At 27.7% G+C, this 19011-nt stretch overlaps 5 protein-coding genes across 5 annotated transcripts; 3 read left to right on the forward strand and 2 right to left on the reverse strand.

Moving 5' to 3' along the window:
* Positions 1 to 849: 849 nt before the first annotated feature.
* On the forward strand, positions 850 to 4944 carry PGO_140620 (hypothetical protein, conserved; the record flags this gene model as incomplete). Its single annotated transcript, XM_028690056.1, has 1 exon — positions 850 to 4944. The coding sequence occupies one exon, from the start codon at positions 850 to 852 to the stop codon at positions 4942 to 4944; it is 4095 nt and encodes a 1364-aa protein (XP_028545857.1).
* A 1241-nt stretch (positions 4945 to 6185) lies between these two features.
* On the forward strand, positions 6186 to 6605 carry PGO_140630 (hypothetical protein; the record flags this gene model as incomplete). Its single annotated transcript, XM_028690057.1, has 1 exon — positions 6186 to 6605. One exon carries the CDS (start codon positions 6186 to 6188, stop codon positions 6603 to 6605), a length of 420 nt encoding a protein of 139 aa, XP_028545858.1.
* A 1052-nt stretch (positions 6606 to 7657) lies between these two features.
* Positions 7658 to 9085, reverse strand: PGO_140640 (hypothetical protein, conserved; the record flags this gene model as incomplete). Its single annotated transcript, XM_028690058.1, has 1 exon — positions 7658 to 9085. One exon carries the CDS (start codon positions 9083 to 9085, stop codon positions 7658 to 7660), a length of 1428 nt encoding a protein of 475 aa, XP_028545859.1.
* Positions 9086 to 11668: 2583 nt separating this feature from the next.
* On the forward strand, positions 11669 to 15050 carry PGO_140650 (hypothetical protein, conserved; the record flags this gene model as incomplete). Its single annotated transcript, XM_028690059.1, has 7 exons — positions 11669 to 11878; positions 12202 to 13752; positions 13944 to 14151; positions 14292 to 14353; positions 14481 to 14584; positions 14719 to 14809; positions 14964 to 15050. 7 exons carry the CDS (start codon positions 11669 to 11671, stop codon positions 15048 to 15050), a joined length of 2313 nt encoding a protein of 770 aa, XP_028545860.1.
* Positions 15051 to 15717: 667 nt separating this feature from the next.
* Positions 15718 to 16899, reverse strand: PGO_140660 (26S protease regulatory subunit 10B; the record flags this gene model as incomplete). The annotated part of the gene is made up of 1 exon (XM_028690060.1): positions 15718 to 16899. The coding sequence occupies one exon, from the start codon at positions 16897 to 16899 to the stop codon at positions 15718 to 15720; it is 1182 nt and encodes a 393-aa protein (XP_028545861.1).
* Between the last annotated feature and the right edge of the window lie 2112 nt (positions 16900 to 19011).

The following is a 19011-nucleotide window of genomic DNA, read 5'->3' on the forward strand; positions in this document are numbered from 1 at the left end:
TTTTTTTTTTTTTTTTTTTTTTTTTTTGTCTTTCCTTTTTTATTCTTCACCGAACTCGCTACTTAAAAAATTGGTAAATGCGTATGTTTACAACTTTGAAAATCGGGAAATATGATCTTTGAAACTTCCCAACTGTGCAACTTTAAAATTGAAAGAATTTCTTTTTTTGTTACCCCCCCCACACACCCATACTATGACTAGTTCTTTCCGTAGTTATTTCCTCTTTTGTGTCGACCCAATCATTCAAATGGAAAAATTTGGACTGATAAATTTTCCCATTTTTTGTGCTAATTTTGGAAAGAGAATAAAGTTTACAGGACATAACACTAGAATAACTGTAGTGTTCATCTGTTTTGTTCTAATTACATCAATGATACCTCGTTGTAAAGGTGTGCACATATATATATGTATATATATAATAGAAATAAACAAAACACCAAAGGATATGTACCATTTTTAAAGGTAAACTTTAACACTCTTAAGGAATTTTTTTTTTTTTTTTTTTTTTTTTTTTTTTTCCCCTTCCCCCTCGATATCTCTGATATATCAAAGACGAAAAAAAATTATTTTCAAAATGGGTGTTTATTAGCACTTTTGGCTTATAACAAACTCAGTATTTCAGGTATGTATACTTTTTTGACATATCTTCCCCTCGTGTTTGTTATAATTTTTTGAAAATTTTACCCACCCTGCGATTAATTTCTCGGTCTCCTGTACAACCAATATGTGTCCATTTTTTTTCGCGCCCATTTCGTGATCATCTTTGCCACCCTAATGATATGCGAAAAAGATGAACCCGTATCATGTGACATTCCAAAATATCAATGATAAAAAAGATAAAATGAAAAAATGAAAAACCTCGAAATCGACTTGTTGCCCCCACCAAAGGGGTGTAGTAGTGAGTATGGCAACAATTCAACCCCTTTAAAAAAAAAAAACAGAAAAATTATTTCGTATTTAAAAAATGAATCCCGAATTAATACATTCTTATTAAGAATTAAAGAAACGAAAGGAATAAACATTTTAAATAATTATAAATGTGGGAATTTCCCTCTTAATCTAGATAAAAAACAAGGGGGTAATCTTTACAACAGTGAGTCTAATTTGACTTATCCCCACACAAGTGAAAAAGGGATAAAAGAGAAAAGAGATGTTCCAAATATGCATAGAGAACACACAAATGAATGTGACAGTACACCTATGCTATCACCACCGGGGAAAAAAAAAAGAACAGAAAAATCTACTATCTTGAACAAAATAATAACACGTAGTCATAAAAAAGTAAAAGAAATAGATGTTACACATACTTACACTCATTCAACAGAAAAAAAAAATAATATAGGGCTTTCAGTGAGGAAAAAAATAATTCCAGATTCATATAACATTTGTAAAATAAGGGAAAAAATAGATTCCAACATGAAATATAACATATTTGTTAAAGGACTCAAAAATGTAGACAACTCAACAGAGAGAATAAAACATTTCTTTCAAAAAGAGGAGCAAAATATGTATAGTAATAATGAAAATCATAAAAAAATCTATTATGAAGAAAATAGTGCAAAAATTAACTGTGATGATTTATTGCAAATATATGAACATAGATATCTTCGCACTATTTTTAAAAATAGTAAAGAAATACAATCAGTCAAAGTATTAAAGATGATAAACAATGCAGCATATATACAAGGTCAAATTCCATGTGACTCAAATGGGGAAGAATATCACAACAAGGAAAAGACCAATAATACAAGCAGGTCAGAAAGTGGAAATAACAACTATACTAGTAGGAAGGATATACAAAAGAGACATGACAAACAAAATGCAAGAAGTACTGTTCAAAGAAGGAATTTAACAGAAGAAATCACATCCTCAGGGGATGTTATCCATTTTTGCGATACTTCCTATGGTACAAAGGGGGTTAATAATTCTAATATAAAAGTAAACATATCTGATGATAACATGTGTCAACTTGAGAATGCTTACGTCAAAAGGGAGAATACATCTATGTCTGCAGGAAAAAGCATGAATTCATCTTCAACAAACACAAACGAAAATTGCTGGAGCAACAAATCTGAGGATGAAAATATGCCAAATGATAATCAACCAGGTTCTATAGAGACTGAGCATATTTTCTCCTATGCAAATGAATGTGGGAATAATATGAACGATTTAAAAATTCGTAAGAACAAATCAAAACATATGCCTCAAAGCTTCCTTCATCAAAATGAAATAAACGAAAAAATAAGTCATAATAAAATTGAAACGTTAATGGAAGCGAAATATTTAAATGGAGAATCTAAATTGAAACGCATACCCCAAAAAAAATCCGAAGAAAATGGAAACATCTGGGAGGCAGAGGAAAACCCAACATGCCGATTAATCAACACAGTGGATGCAAAAGAGGAGGGGAAAAGGGACAAAAACGGGGAGAAAAAGATAGAGAAAAAGATGCAGAAAAAGATGCAGAAAAGGATGCAGAAAAGGATGCAGAAGAAGATGCAGAAGAAGATGCAGAAAAGTCGAAAGAGTATCACTAAAAAGGGCGAAGCCATTAACAACATGCTAATTAAAAAATTAAAAAATGAAATATATTCTAGTATCTTCAAAGTGGATGAAGATAATATATCAAATGAATATGAATATGGAGAATTTTACAAAGGAGAAAACTACACACTAGACAGAAGAAACCAGTATAGTACAGCTAAACGTGATAGGGATCTCTTTACAAGTTCTTCTTCCTCTAAAACTGATGCTTCACACAGTGATAAATGTAATACAGCTTCCACTGCCAAGAATTCAAAAATGAAGGTTGTAAATAAAAACACTCCTAAAAGTTACAGGAAAGTGGAACATAAAGCTAAAAAAAAAAAAGTTTTGACGCAAAATGATAAGAAGATACTATTAAATACTACAGAAAAAAGTAACAAAAATGAAGACAAAAATGAAGACAAAAATGAAGGAAAACATGAAGGCAAAAATGAAGGCAAAAATGAAGGAAAAAATGAACGTAAAAATGAAGACAAATCGAAGAATAAAAATTTCACTAAAATAAAATTAAAAAAGGGACATATAAATGGGACAGAAGAGCAAATTTACCATTCGATAGATGACGTAACTAATGGAGATGTTCCAAATTATGAAAAATACAAAATTAGAGATTATCCTAAAAATGCAACAAATATGACAACACCCAAAGTGATAATTCAAAAAATAGACAGAGAAAATTCGAAAGATTACATTTCCATCAAAATTGAAAATAATCCCCATGAAATGAATAAACGAACACTGGAAAATGTGAATAGGAGTGAAAAACCAAGTTATGAAAAAAGAAATGTAAGTAATGATAAAACAGGATACCCATATGACATGTCTTGGAAATATACAGAAAGATGCGAGGTTAATCAAAGTAGTAATAACCGTTTTAGTGCCAACCATTCTCCTAATAATACAATAGAAAAATCAGAACAAGTTCAAAATGGGACCTCATGTGGCTTTTCAAAATTTGCACCAAATTGTACACCAAATTATGAAACAAATTATACGCCAAATTATAAACCAAATTATACGCCAAATTATAAACCAAATTATACGCCAAATTATAAACCAAATTGTACGCCAAACTACAAACCAAATTGTGTACCCAATACTGCCCCTAACACTCCACACAATTCGGGGCCAAAATGGGCCACTTGGCGTGCTCGTCTACTACCCCTTTTTATCATTAAAAATAGTATGATCTATGCAGATAAAAATATTGACGAATATACCACTTTGACAAATGATATAAACAATATTATTTGCAAACTGTTCAGGACCCAAAAGAAACTCCTTATTTTTCATATCTTTATATATTCCATAAATCTCATAATTTTTTATGTTCTACTACATATGGATTTACTTAACAAACAAGAAAACGCTATCAACACAAAAGGCATATTGTGTATTCTTTATATCCTCATTGCAGAATTGTATATATTATTCTTAAATAATGCCCTTTATTTTCTTTTTAAAAACAATATGAAAAAAGCCATTTTTTCTTTAGACAAGGTAAATTTAATATATGTCATGAGTAAATTATTTCCTCATTATTCTTCCTTTTTTAAGAGAACATTTTCCATGTCAGATCAAAAGAGTTGTTCATTTTTCAAAGAGTTAGCAAACTACCAATGTGATGGAAAAAAAAAAGAAACATTCATAGATGCTGTAAATTTCACTAATACTTATAATGATTACTCAAATAAGAAAAAACCCATTGTGCGTTTTGCAGACGAGGAAATACTTGACGAACACAAAAATGATCTTTGCAAAACGGACAGTGTAGCAGTTAGAAGAAGTGATCATCTGCATTCTTCATTTTGCATCGAAGAAGGTACCACAATAAAATGTGAATCTATAGCATTAGAAAACTTAGCACTTATGCAAAATAAAAGGGGAAACTCCCCTCTTCCACTACATTTTAATGTGTTCTCAAATGGCAGAAATTTAATCAGTCAAGAAGGGAGTGACAGATATTCATTTGAACAAGCTAGGCAAAATGAAAAAATAAAATACTTCAATTCAATGCAAACATGTGAAAGTAAAACTACAACAAATGATAAATTAATCAATCTTACAATTTTCGTACTAAATCAACAAAAAAAACAAATTTCCAATAAATTTTTCTTTTTAAAATTAAGAAAATATTATAACGTGTTAATAATTTTGTTCGCTTCCTTTTTGATATACATTACCATCCTTTTGGAAATTAAAGATCCATTCCATTTTCAGGAAAAAACAAATTTATTTTTTTTTATTTTCGTGTCTTTTGCCATTCTCCTTCAAGCACTTATTTCCATAATGCCAGAAATTCAGAAAATTTTTATTCAGAAAATGAAAATATTTTTAAACAAAAGGGTTAAATTTTTGGATTATCATTTAGCTACGTATCTAGCTCTACACCATTAGTAATTCATACCATGTAATACTTTTTCCCTCTCTTGACACACTTCAACAAGTGTGTGCAGAATTCTTATAGATAGGGATGCCTTAGATGGGGAACAAAAACTTATGCATTCTTCGTAATGCTATAGCAGCACATAAAATGAAGAAGATTTGGAAGGGATGCATTTCGGAAATTGTTATAAAAAAGGTTATCCCGTTTACATGAAGCATTTGCTGCATATGTTTACTTACCTTGTCTCTTCCTTTCCACAAATGCTTTGAATGATCTTTAACAAAAATGTAGAGTCACAAAAAAGGGAAATGGACTTCCTTCTATAAGCACAAAAAATAAACTATTTTAGGTATGCTTCCTTTAAACGAACCGCTTACGAAGATTTGAAAAATCCTTTACTCAAATTGTTGCTAACGGAACGGGATTCATAAAGGACACAATATATTACATGTACCCAAATGTTCATTTGATACGAAGCTGATATTTTAAACTTTTCTTTTTTTTTTTTTTTTTTTTTTTTTTTTTATGTAAATGTATTTTTGCCATATGTACAAACTGAGTTATTTTGTACATTCACCCCTTTTTGGCGCAGCGTTATAAAATAACACATATCCGTTGTTTTTGTTAGCAAATTTCGTATGAGTTTTTTTTTTTTTTTTTTTTTTTTTTTTTTTTTTTTTGAAACATTTAAATTTTTTTTTTTTTTTTTTTTTTTTTTTTTTTTTTTTTTTTTTTTTTTTTTTTTTTTTTTTTTTTTTTTTGTTGAAACATGTAAATATCGCACATTATGGCTTGTGACGTTATAGCTCCTTTTTTCTGCATTTGAAAAATATATATATATATATATATATATATATATATATATATATACATACATTTTTATTTGTATATTCGTTTTTCCTCATTTGAGAAAGAATATGCTCATCTTCACATGTCAAGCATAAGCAAGCACTTTTCCATTTTTTTTTCTTATTTTTAGCATATTTCCAATTTTTCATATTTTCCCCCTTTTTTCCGTGTACCTGCTTTCCCCCGTGCGGGCACAAAGTTACCTCTTTTTGTCAACCGCCTCACTATTCACAATGCACACACACATGTGCTATGTACACACTTATATATTCTTGCAATAAAACAAATATCGATTATATGACCTACGCATTTACATTTATCCACTTGATAATCAAAGGAAAAAAAAAAAAAAGGAATGCATAATTTTCACAAACCTTCTTTACACGACAACTTATACTGAAACATGTATATGCCATTTTTTAATATATTAAAAAAAAATAATAATTTTTTAAAAACATTTCTTGAAGGAAAAAATAAAACGAAATTATGTAATTTTCTAAAGTGTACAATTAACACAAAATCGATAACGGTGAAAATAGAACCTAGACACAAGAAACAACTGAAATTATTTCAAATCGGTCATTTCGATAATGTCTTAAGTAATGTACAAAAAAAAAAAAATGCAGTAAAGAACATTAACCCAATACCTATATACAATCTCTTTAACAGTTCTGCAATCATACTAAATAGTAATGTATACAAAGAAGGTAGTTTAAGAAGAGTACTTTATTTTAAGTGGAAAGCCAGAAAATCATATAAAAAAAGGGTTATGAATTTACCTTCTACTAAGTCACGAAGAAGATATGCACAAAAAAATAGATGACTCGGATAGAGAAGCATAATATAAGAAATGTGAACATGGAAAAAGTGGCATATATATTTTGATTAACTAAATTCCAACAAAATAAAGGATGATCGAAAGACGATTTTTAACACTTCTATATATGTATGCAATCGATGTTACAAACAAATTAGATATACATGCATTAGAACTTCCTGTTGATTACCTAATACATTTTTACAAAGAATTGTATAAAAACAAAGAAATTTTATTTTAATAATTGTCATTGTGCTAATAAATTATATACTATAAAAAAAAAAAAGAAAAAAAAAAGAAGAAAAGTTTATTTAAATGCATATATATATGTACATTATTTACACCTTTCTATAAGACGTTATTTTTAAAATATTTGTCATTTTGTGTAAATAATGATTAATACATACATTTTGTAGATATATACACACATATATATCTCTGTATATATATGTGCATACATTTTCGCAAGAGTAAATTATTAATAAACAGAAACGAAACATGCATCATTGTGCAAACACACATATATGATAACTGTAAATATAAAAGCAATAAAACTAATTTTTAAAATATTATTGATAAACCATAAAAATGCCATGGTATAGACCGCTTACTTTTTTATTTATTATTTTTTTTTTTTTTTTTTTTTTTTTTTTTTTTTGATACTAAAAAAAAAAAAAAAAAAAAAAAAAAAAAAAAAAAAAAACACATATTTTTTTTTTTTTTTTTTTTTTTTTTTTTTTTTTTTTTTTTTTTTTTTCCCCATATGTTAAATTTAATTCATAAATAAAAATTTTGTATTGACAATTTTATGTGAATAAAATAGATACCATATTCGTAATCAGGTGCCACATTTTCTCATTAACAAGAGTTTTTTTTTTTGTACGATCAATTTTATTTTCTTTTTTGGCGTACAGATAATTGCTCACTTTACAATTTATAACTTTTGCCACTTCATCGTTGCCTATGCTTCTCTACTGTTGCATTTCTCTATGTCTATACATTTTCCATTTTTCTACATCTCCGATTTTACACATTAAGGGAGGCTCAAAAACATCCTCCTAAAAGGAAATGGAACTCATCTTGGATCTCAAGGGAATATAGTAAATAAAATCCAATATGCTGAATCCCTTTATAATTCTCTTAATTATCAAATCGTACTCTTTCTTAGATGATTCGTATATATTTGCGTGTCGCCCATTCTTAAATATGTAAATATTATCCAGTGGTAATAATCTGTTTTCCTTTACCTCTTGCGAGAGTATATTCAATAAGGAAATGTTATCATTATAGGAATGCAAAATGTATATATTCGACGGGTTGATGTTATTTTCATGTATCAATTTGTTAAAGTCGAAATCGTATAAATGCCCCTTTAATTGGTTATTTAATATCCACATAAAAAAGGAAATAAAATAACTTAATACAGTTTTTTTGTCATATACACTATTCATGTCAACATTACTTTTTATTTTTTCTTCATTTATTTTTCTTTGTATATCGTTTAAATTAAAATGAATGTTAATTGTTCTGTGTAAATTTAGTATAGGGGAATCAAAAATATACTTATCTATATAAATTACATCCTCTCCACTTTTTTTCTCATTATTATATGGTATAATATTTTTTATAAATTTCTGTTTTGACTTACTAACAATTTTATTTTTGTAACGTTTTGATAATAGTAAAACAAGAAGGTTTGTAGAAGATTGTGTATACATACTTACGTCATTTAATGCCATTTTATCTTTGAAGTAGGCTAAAATGTTATATATATCTTCTACTCCCTTTTCACTAAAATTTTTCATATCTGGTATAAATATATTAGTATCTTGATGAACATTTAATTTTTTTAAAATATTTAAAAAAAACAAACATGCTTGTCTATTACTGTTATATCCATGTAGTAATAAAAATAATTTGTTGCTTTTTTTGTTCGCTTTAATCAACCAACCTTTTATTTTGTTAGAATTCGGAATTTCTATTTCTTCATATTTCAAATTGAACATGGAAGGAGAAGCATCTTCAACCAAATTGTAATTATTTAATACATAGGGATCATTTATTTTCGAAACCAAATGGTCACAATTTATGTTTATTAAATATAATAAGAAAAAAATAAAATACTTTTTTAAAAATACATTTTTAATGTATAAAAATAGTTTATTAATAACATCATGAAACGTTTTGTTTAATATGTCCTTAGTACTGTTTAAGCATTTAAATATTTCATTTTTCATAATTTGTGTGTTGGAATCATACAAGGTATCTTGTATGTATTTATAACACTTGTTCTTTTTCCCATTTTTCTCAATATACGAAAAAAAATAGTTGTTTAATTTGTTTCCTTTTCTGTATAATACTGAAAGTTTATTTTTTAACACCTTATTAATATCAAATATTGCTGAATCATTTTTGTGTATTTTAATACCAATGTTTTCCTCAAAAAAAAATATGACTAGACAAAAAAATATAACGAATAATTTCATCTTCTAAAGCAAATTTACGAACAAACTGGGGTAGAAAAAACAAACAAAAAAAAAAAAAAAAAACAACTATAATTGTGCACACATATATTACCAAAAACAAAAAAAATAAAAAAATAAATAAATAAATAAAGTAAAATAAAACGAATGGCCAATATTATATTATGTGCTCTTTTCTGTTGTTCAAGCAAAGTTGGAAAAAGAGGAAAAAATAGAATTATGAAAAGAGTTCATTTTACAAAAGGCATCTTGTATTATTTTTCTTGTAACAAAAAATCATGAAAATGGAAATTAATCAATTTTGTAATTATTATTATCATCATAAATAATAATAAAAAATTGACGCTGGGTTGTGTGGTGAAGAGAAAAAAAAAAAAAAAAAAAAAGAGACAAATATTAGTGGGAAAGAGTTGTAATATTGGGGGCATGTGCCTTATAAGTTGCATATATCTGAATTTGTACAAACGTATGCATATGCAAACTGGTATGTATATACATAAAACATGTGTACTCACATGTGGTGTACATAAATTAGTAAATGCATACATACATGTATTGCATATATCCTCACATGTGCACGCACAATGATACAAACACATAAACAGTCACACTGTTTTACATATTTACATGTGTCATTGCGACTTACAATCTTAATATGTTTTTAAAATGAACTATATGTATATATATATATATATATATGTATATATACATTATGACAATATGTTCTTAACAAACACGTTAGCTTTCTTCTCTAGTTGGGAAAAGCTTATTCACTTCTTTTCATTTATATTAGAAAAAATAAAGAGAAAATACACTTTCATTAATATGCATACAAGTATACATATCCATGTACATATATATGTATATATAAAAAGATAAGGTACAGTATGTAAAAAATTGTGCAATAGTGAAAATGTCGTATTGATATAACTACATTTATTTCATGGAATAATTTTCAATTAAAAAAAAAAAAAAACATTAAAGTAAAAAAAAAAAAAAAGAATAGAAAAAAAAAAAAAAAAAAAAGGAAAAAAAAAAAAAAAAAAAAAAAAAAAAAGCAGGTGAAAAAGTAAAACTAGAAAAATTTAAAAAATGGAAAACGAAATAAACAAATAAGCAAATGAATGAAATTCAAAAATGTAAGGTTTAAAAAAAAAAAAAAAAAAAAAAAAAAAAGATTTAACAATCAGTTTTTTAATGGTGTGTTGTAATTTTTAAACATATTCTCCTTTTTTAGCTTTTTTTTTTTTTTTTTTTTTTTACAAATTGGAAATGTTCCACACAAAAATCTATCAAGTTTAAATAGATGAAAATACACGAAACTAAGAATAAAACAAGACATCACATACTTAAGCCATTAAAAAGTATACACCTAACATTATTTTGCACACTGGAAGAAAATTCTTATTTCCCACTGTGAAAAGCAACTGTTCACTTTCGTTAATTCGTACATTTGACAAAAATTAAAGCTTAAACATATTTAATGCGCCTAAAGAAATATTCATAAAACGTAATTATAGGGTTTCCTTTTTTTTTTTTTTTTTTTTTTTTCAATGTCAAATGGGGATATGAACGGAAAGCTTTACTTATTCAGAAGCATGTTAAATGAACACACACATTTGTGTGTACTGGTTACCACAGCAAGTATTCTCAGTGATTTTTGTAAATGTACACTTTTCTAATGCCCTTTTAATTTAATTTTTTTTTTTTTTTTTTTACATTGAATAGATTTCTTACACTACAAAACATGTCTCCTATGGAAATATGTACTTCAAAAGGAAAATAAAAAAATATATATCTAAGGCATAAATAAGATTTCCCAGGTTTTCTTGCATCAATAAATATATTTAAGAACATCTAACTTAATATACATGCAAGTTTAGGCAATTTGTTCATATTTATTGTGTAACTATAACTCTCTTGTAGATAAGAAAATGTTTTACAAGGCAACACATCAATATTTCTATTACAACAAATGTAGTTCCTTTGTACCTCGGATATACTATAAACAAAATGTTCATATATCTTTGCAAAGACTAAATTACAGTTTCAAAATATTTATAAAGGAATAAATTTTATTTCACGTCCCACTAAAATTTTTTTTTTTTCTACAGAATATTAATGAGTAAAAATATGCCCTAAGTAAAGCTTATAAAAATATATTGCATCTGTTAATGTTTCATAATTAATTTGAACCCATAACTTGTAAATATATTGCATTTTTTCTTGCTTAGTTCAGTATTACTTTATATCGTATAAATTTTTTTTTTTTTTTTTCCGTGTTAACAATTTGAAACAACATGGTGACCATTTTTAAAAGTTATTAACCTTTTAATTGGATATATCCACCAATAATTTTCATTTTGAGGTTTGATTAAGTGTCACCTATTTACTCATAAATGGGTTGACACATTTTATGGCATTAAGCTAGCAATATTTTTAAATGAAATATATAACTGCATCATTCCATCATTTGCATCAAACAGATGAACACCTTGTAGCATCCCCAAATGTACATTCACCAACTTGACCCTCTTGCTATAGGGACTTAACAGAATCGTTGATGCAACGACAAAATAAGACATAATGCATTATTTAAATTGCTTTAGATTCCCCATTTGCCAGAATTTCAAAACTGTGATAATTAATAACCACGTTTTCAAAAGAAAAATTAGCGATATATGTGAAAGTAAAATAATTGCACTTAATAAAAGTAAAGAATATGACAGTTTAAAAATCTACAAAGGAAACATTTATAATAACCTATACGAGAATCAAATTCTCCAAGGGGTTAAAGTTAGTACTCAATAACGAACAAGTAAAATAAATAAATGTGTACCAATTGTATATGTACATTTGACTTCATTTCACATAAATTCAAAAAAATTATATAAAATTTTTACGTCATGATCCGCTTATACAAATAGGACACCTTTCTCTCACCGAATACAATGCTACGTTTTTTTTTTTTTTTTTTTTTTTTTTTTATCCCCGCTTAGTTAAAAGAGTAACTAAAAAAGTGAAATGATATGCGAGTGACTATTCATTTGCTTATATACGTAATTATTTAATCTTACGATTAACAAAAAGTGTGCATAATTTTTTCCCCTATATGATAGGTACATAAGGTGGACGCAGAGGGATATGGAGAAATAGCTCTATATTCCGCTAGACAGAATTTATTGTTCTTTTTGAAATTCTATTTATTAATTCCGGATGAACAAGTAAATATAAAAGTTTTGGATATAAATAAAAAGAAAAAAAAAACAACTTTTCAACTCCTGTGCAAAACTAAAAAGAGTAAGTATGAAATAGTGCCCGAATGTGAATATTTTTCCAAATGTGGGGGATGCATTTTTCAACACATTAACTACAATTTTGAAAGACAATTAAAAAAAAATTTATTAATAAGTTTGTGTGAAAAATATAATATACGTGTGTTAACTAGTGGAAAAGATTATTTACAAAATGTTCACGACTTGAGCAAAACGATCGAACCACCTGAGGAAGATTTACTGGAAATTGCTCAAGTAAAGAGAGAATATATGTATAATGATGTGGAAGACGTAGAGGGGAAAGAACATCTCGATAGGAAGGAGGATTTCAAGAAAATGAATATAAGTCGTAGCAGTTGTACCAATTTCGATTGTACTCCTATTCAATCTAACCGAACCAATCCTGAAAAACCTATAGAATATGAAGAAAACGGTAATGTGAACGATATGGGCTTTGCAAGACTCTATGATTTTTTATTTTCAAAAGACTACCATTACAGAAACAAATCGTCTATTAACTTTTCAGTTACGGATAATTTATTCATAGGATACTACAAAAAACATAGTTACGAAATTTGTGATATAAAGAAATGCTATATTCATGATGAGCATATACAAAATGTTTTTACAGAAATTAAAAAAGAAATAATTGATAATTTTAAAAAAAATAATATATACATTTTTAACAAAATAAATAACAATGGATACCTAAAAAGTGTAGACATCAAAATGAGCAAAAATAATTCGGAGGAGCAAATTTTAGTAAACTTTATTGGATTTTCGCTAAATGACAAGGCAAAAAAACATCTCAAAAAAATTGCAACCAATTTATCCTTAAAAGATAAATCAATTAAAGGTATTTTATACAATGTTGAAACGAACAAATTAAAACAAATGAAAAATGAAACCATTTTATATGGTCAAAATTGTATTTATCACACTTATAATGGTTATACTTATAAAATAGGAGCTAATACCTTTTTTCAACCAAACCAATATTTAAATGAATGTATTATTCAAATAATTTTTAAATTAATAGAGGATTATAAAATAAATGCAAAAAATTCATATCTCTATGATCTTTTTTGTGGAATCGGTTTTTATTCCTTGCCTCTTGCAGAATTGTTCAAGCAAGTTATTTGTGTCGATTATTCCATAGATAATATAAAAAATTTAGAAGAAAACATAAAAATAAATAAAATAAAAAATATTAAATGCTTTAATTTGAATTTGTTTAACCTCAATAATCTGAAGCAAATCAATATACATATCAGAAGATACATTGTCAATTCTATAAAAAGTAATAATTATTCTGTATACCCCCTCTTGAAGGAAAAGATCAATTCCTCATACATATTATCAGACAGTGAGGCAGGAGTAATAGAAAATTTGCAGGTTATAAGTGGGAATCGGGAGTGTGCTCATCTGAGACCTCACGAGTGCACACATCTCAGCTGTTGTGTACACACGTCTGTTCGCTCTTCTGTTCTGTTTACCTCATCGTGCGCACATATGTATAATCATTTCAGGTGGTCATAAAAATAAAGCTCTCACAATTTGTACATACCATATTTTATTCGCAGAAGGTTCATTCCCCTTATATGAGTTTACCGAATTTCATCTATGAATGTTTAAACGATTGGAATTGCAAAGGAACTGATAACAGTGCTTGCAACATTGTGATGGAAAATGATCACGCAGATTTTGATAATAACATTTCGCAAAATATACCCGATGGAAATCTTTGGACAGTCGATACAAATTCAATGGACAGAATTTCTAAAATTTTAGGAGGTAAAAGAAAAAGAGATAAGACAAGAGATTCCAGCTAGAATACTTACAGTAAAGAAAAATTTAATATCACAACCTTGCACCTACATATATTCTATTTTTTTTTTTTTTATGCATGAAACGTTTTTAATATTATCACTCAGAATTTGTTATTCCAATCCCCGATTTGATAATCATTAATCCCCCTCGGAAGGGATGTGAAAAGGTAAGGAAAAAAAAAAAAAAAAAAAAAAAAAGGCATAAAGTGATATAGGAGAAAGAAACATAATGATTTTCTCAATGAACTTCATAAGGAGAAGAAAACATAACCAATCTTCGCTTACACATCGCAGATATTTAGAAGGTGGCTAAGAGGTATTTGTTGTCGTTTTATCATTTATATATCATGTAATGTGCATAGTCAGTTTAGGGATATGAGCCATTTAATTAATTTGGGGTAAGGCAATTTATACAATTTTCTATTTTTGCACATAGTATTTTTATTTATTTATTTTTTTTTTTTTTTATTATTATATGCACTTGTACGAACAATATACATTTACACATCTCATTATGTTTTTATCTGTTCAGTTATATGGTAAAAGAAATTATTCCATTGGATACATTCCCACGCACTCAGCACTTCGAGTCGGTTGTTCTTTTAGAGTTCGATTTTAATAGAGTAAGGAAAAAGAGAATAACCGAGTTTTTTGTATCTTAAGCATACTTATATCCCCCCCGATTTTATATATGCATAATATATGCACTTTCCTAGCAACGCATGTACATGTTAATCATCACATGTATAAACACATATTTTCAAAATTTGTTTTTAGAAAGTAGATCTTGAAAAAAGGCAGATAATGGAATATGAACTGAACGAAATGAAAACCAATAAAAAAAAAAGAAATAAAAAGGTTTAAAAATTTTCAATTTTTTAAAACTGTGCTTATATTATTTATGTGTTTGTGTGTATTATGTATATACTTAGCGCAAACTTGTACATATATATATATATGTGCATGCATATATATTAATTGAAGTTTGGGTGAAACAAAGAATTGTTTAATTGATGCATAAAATAAATATATTTTTCTACCATTATAAAACAAAAAAAAAAAAAAAAAAAAAAAAAAAAAACAAGGAAAGAAAGAAAAAAGGGAGAAACAATAAAAGAGAAAGGACACATCAGGCATTTTTTTGTTCAAGCAATTGTGCACAACAGTTTTATACAGTGTGCATACAGCTTTTATCTTTTTTTTTTTTTTTTTTTTTTTTTTTCTTATTTTTCTTTTTGTAATCAATTTGTACATGTAATAATTCGATTTTGACAAATTTTTGGTGATTTTTTCTGCAATTTGTTGTGGCTTTATGGTCAACATATGATATTTCTATGATAACTTTATAGCCACGTTGTTGTTATTTTGTTCTGAAATTCCTTTTAATCAATTTGTTCAAGCCTTTTTTCAAATTTCGCTGTTTTCTGGCTTTCAGGGCGAGACAAAGACACACTATGAGAAATAAAAAATTATGCTTTTGTTCCTCCATTCCAAGCTCTCCGTCATATATGCACTCAACGGATATGAACAATCAAATTTTTTCGTACTCTATTTTTCCCTCTAACTTTTTGGCCTCATTAATCTTTCGAGCAGCCTTATAAAAATCTTCTTCAATGACATAATCCCGCATAGCCCTGATTGCAAACATACCTGCCTCTGTACATACATTTCTAAGATCTGCTCCATTGAAACCTTCACACAATCTACACACCGATTCATAGTCTATATCTCCCAACTTGGTCATTTTATTTGCGTGTATTTTTAAAATTTCAATTCTTGCAGTTTCATTCGGTAATGGAATTTCAATTTTTCTATCTAGTCTACCAGGTCTAATTAAAGCTGGATCTAGGACATCTGGTCTATTAGTAGCCATAATAATTTTGACATTTCCTAATTCTTCAAAACCATCTAAATGATTTAACAACTCCATAAGTGTTCTTTGAATTTCTCTATCTGCGGATGTACCTTGGGAAAATCTTCTACCACCTATAGCATCAATTTCGTCCATAAAAATAATACAAGGTTGATGTTCCTTAGCATAATTGAACATTTCTCTAATAATTCTTGCACTTTCACCAATATATTTATCTACAATAGCTGAAACAACTATTCTCATAAAATTACAATTAATGTTAGAGGCCATTGCTCTAGCTAATAATGTTTTTCCTGTACCGGGAGGACCATATAACAAAACCCCTTTGGGAGTTTTTATTCCTACCCTTTTAAATAAAAATGGATTAAGTATTGGTAATTCTACCACTTCTCTCATTTGTCTTATTTGTTCACTTAATCCTCCTATCTGATTGTAGTTAACTTTATTTTTACTATTTTCACTTTTATCTATATCACTTATCATATTAAATACTAGTGGATCTACTTCACATGGTAATCTTTTCATAACTGTCAGGGTGGTCATATCTAATGATACTCTAGTGCCAATAACTAATTTACTTTTATTTATTTTCGATTTGCATCCTACCACATATCTCGGACCACTTGATGCCTTTACAATAAATTTCTCATCTTCTAACTGTTTTAATACTTGCCCTATTATTTGACCTACACTTTGTAATGCTTTTAAGTTATCTTCAGTCTTTTCATATTTTTTATTTAGCTCCTTTATATCTAATCTTAATTTTTTCACTTTACTTTCGACTTCTCTGTGTTCTATTACTTTCTTCACGTACTGTTTTATACTTTCATTGTTATCCATTCTGACTGTTGGAGAAACTGTGAGGGGATCAAGTGCATAATGTGCGCAGTTGGCGTGTAATGCTTTGTTTAGATGAATAGCAAAACCTCGAATGACCTAATACGATAGTAAGTGAGAAGGTACATCAGACATAATATGCACACACACACACAAATAATGGACATGCATGTAAACTTGCAATTTTTTCTATATATACACGTGCCTAAAGGAATCGACATAAATGGTTTATTCAAGACATTTAAATTAATACAAAATGTAGGACCATATGAATGTGTATATTTTTCAACTCTAACCTCATAACTTCATCCGTTTGTTCTCTTCTTATGCCCCCTGTGAGCTTCTACTTGATGTGTAAAAGCACAATGGTGAATTCCTCCAAATTCTTTTTTCTTTAGTGTACTGTAGTAATGTTCTTCTTACTACTACAAATATGCTTCTCTTGATTATGTTTCCCTTTCTCGCTTCTTCTTGTAGTCCCAAAGCTCCTTCCCCTTTTTATTGTTTTTGTTTTTTATATTTTTCAACTTTTTTTTTCACTCTTTTTTTCTCCTTTTTTTGTTCACCTTTTTTTTTTCCCCTTTTTTTTCCCCTTTTTTTTCCCCTTTTTTTGTTCACTCGTTTGTTCACTTGTTTGTTCACTTTTTTGTTCACTTTTTTCTGTACCTTATTATTTCTCAAAATTTTACGGGAGTATTCGGGAAAAAAGAAAAAAAAAAACGTAAACAAAAAAAAATCAAAAGTTCATCGATTAAGTTATGGTCAAATTCATAATTATGCATGCATACAAATACATGTGTGTTAAAAAATCATCATCTTACTTTTGTGGCCCAAAAAAAAGGGGGACAAATATTGACTCATTTAAAAGAATACTACAAAATATACACTCGAAATTTTTTTAAGTATTATTTTAAAGTCACATAAAGTTCATTAAAAAAGCATTGTTATTATTTTTTTTCTTTTTTGATTTATGTGATGATTGAACGTTCTCGCTTTGTTAACTTTTTTAATTTTTTTTTTTTTTTTTTTTTTTTTAATTCCTTTGTGTGCGTATATATTTTTAATGCGTAAGCAAAAAACCCATATATATATTTTTTTACTTAAATATACTTAACCATGAAGCGTTTATTGTATTATACTGCATTGCATTATATTGTATTTTTATTTATTTTTTTTGTATGTAATTGTTTGAAATATTTTTAATAACACATAGTCTAACCAAACTTTTTGTAAAAAATATGTTGTGGAGATGTAATTATTTCATATAATGGGTGTAACCACCTTTTTTTCTTTTTTTTTTGCATTGCTGCATTATTTTAATATCTCCGACATCCCGCCGAATTTTTCTGTTTTACCTAATATAAGCTTTTACTTATAACTAGAAGAAACAGGGGAAAAAAAAAAAAAAAAAAAATGGGGTAATTATAATGCATATTTATCTACAAAAAAAAAAGGTTAAATGCTAAAGATGTAAGAGCTAGTCAACGTGTATCATTAACTAACCAAGTATTAAATATTAGTTAACTACCTAACTATCCAACTAACCTAATGAATACTATTATTTCCTTAAAATTTTGCTATTCAAGCTTGGCTACAAATATTACCCTATTTTCCATGCATCCCATAACTGCACATAATTCGAAAAAAGAAAAAATATATATACAAAAGCAACAGACGGAGAAAAAATAAATTTTGAAAATTTTGAGCACCTTAAAAACTAGCTCCTGCATAGAAAAATAAAAACCTAGAGCCTTAAGAGATACGCGATAAGCCAGTAGTGGAAATGCATTTATATGCTTATTTTTCCACCTAATGATGCACACATTTTTACTCTTATTCAATCACTTATTTTAGCACAAGAGCATATTGTTCCTGCAAACCTACCTATATTCTCATCTCTCACGTTTTCCTAGTGATGTCGAAATATTAAATGAAACTCTTTAAATATGCTAGGCACGTACACAAATTTAAAGTTTGCATAATCTCAAAGTATACATTTACCCAAGGTAATATTATCGAAATACCTCAACCTGGGTTCTTGCCTTATACTTAATGAACAAAATATTTTTTTCCATTGTGGCATAGTAAATTCATTAAATCTCCGAAACTTTTATT

The sequence above is a fragment of the Plasmodium gonderi genome, assembly GCF_002157705.1.
Source record: "Plasmodium gonderi DNA, contig: Chr14, whole genome shotgun sequence".
In the NCBI taxonomy this organism is placed as follows: domain Eukaryota; phylum Apicomplexa; class Aconoidasida; order Haemosporida; family Plasmodiidae; genus Plasmodium; species Plasmodium gonderi.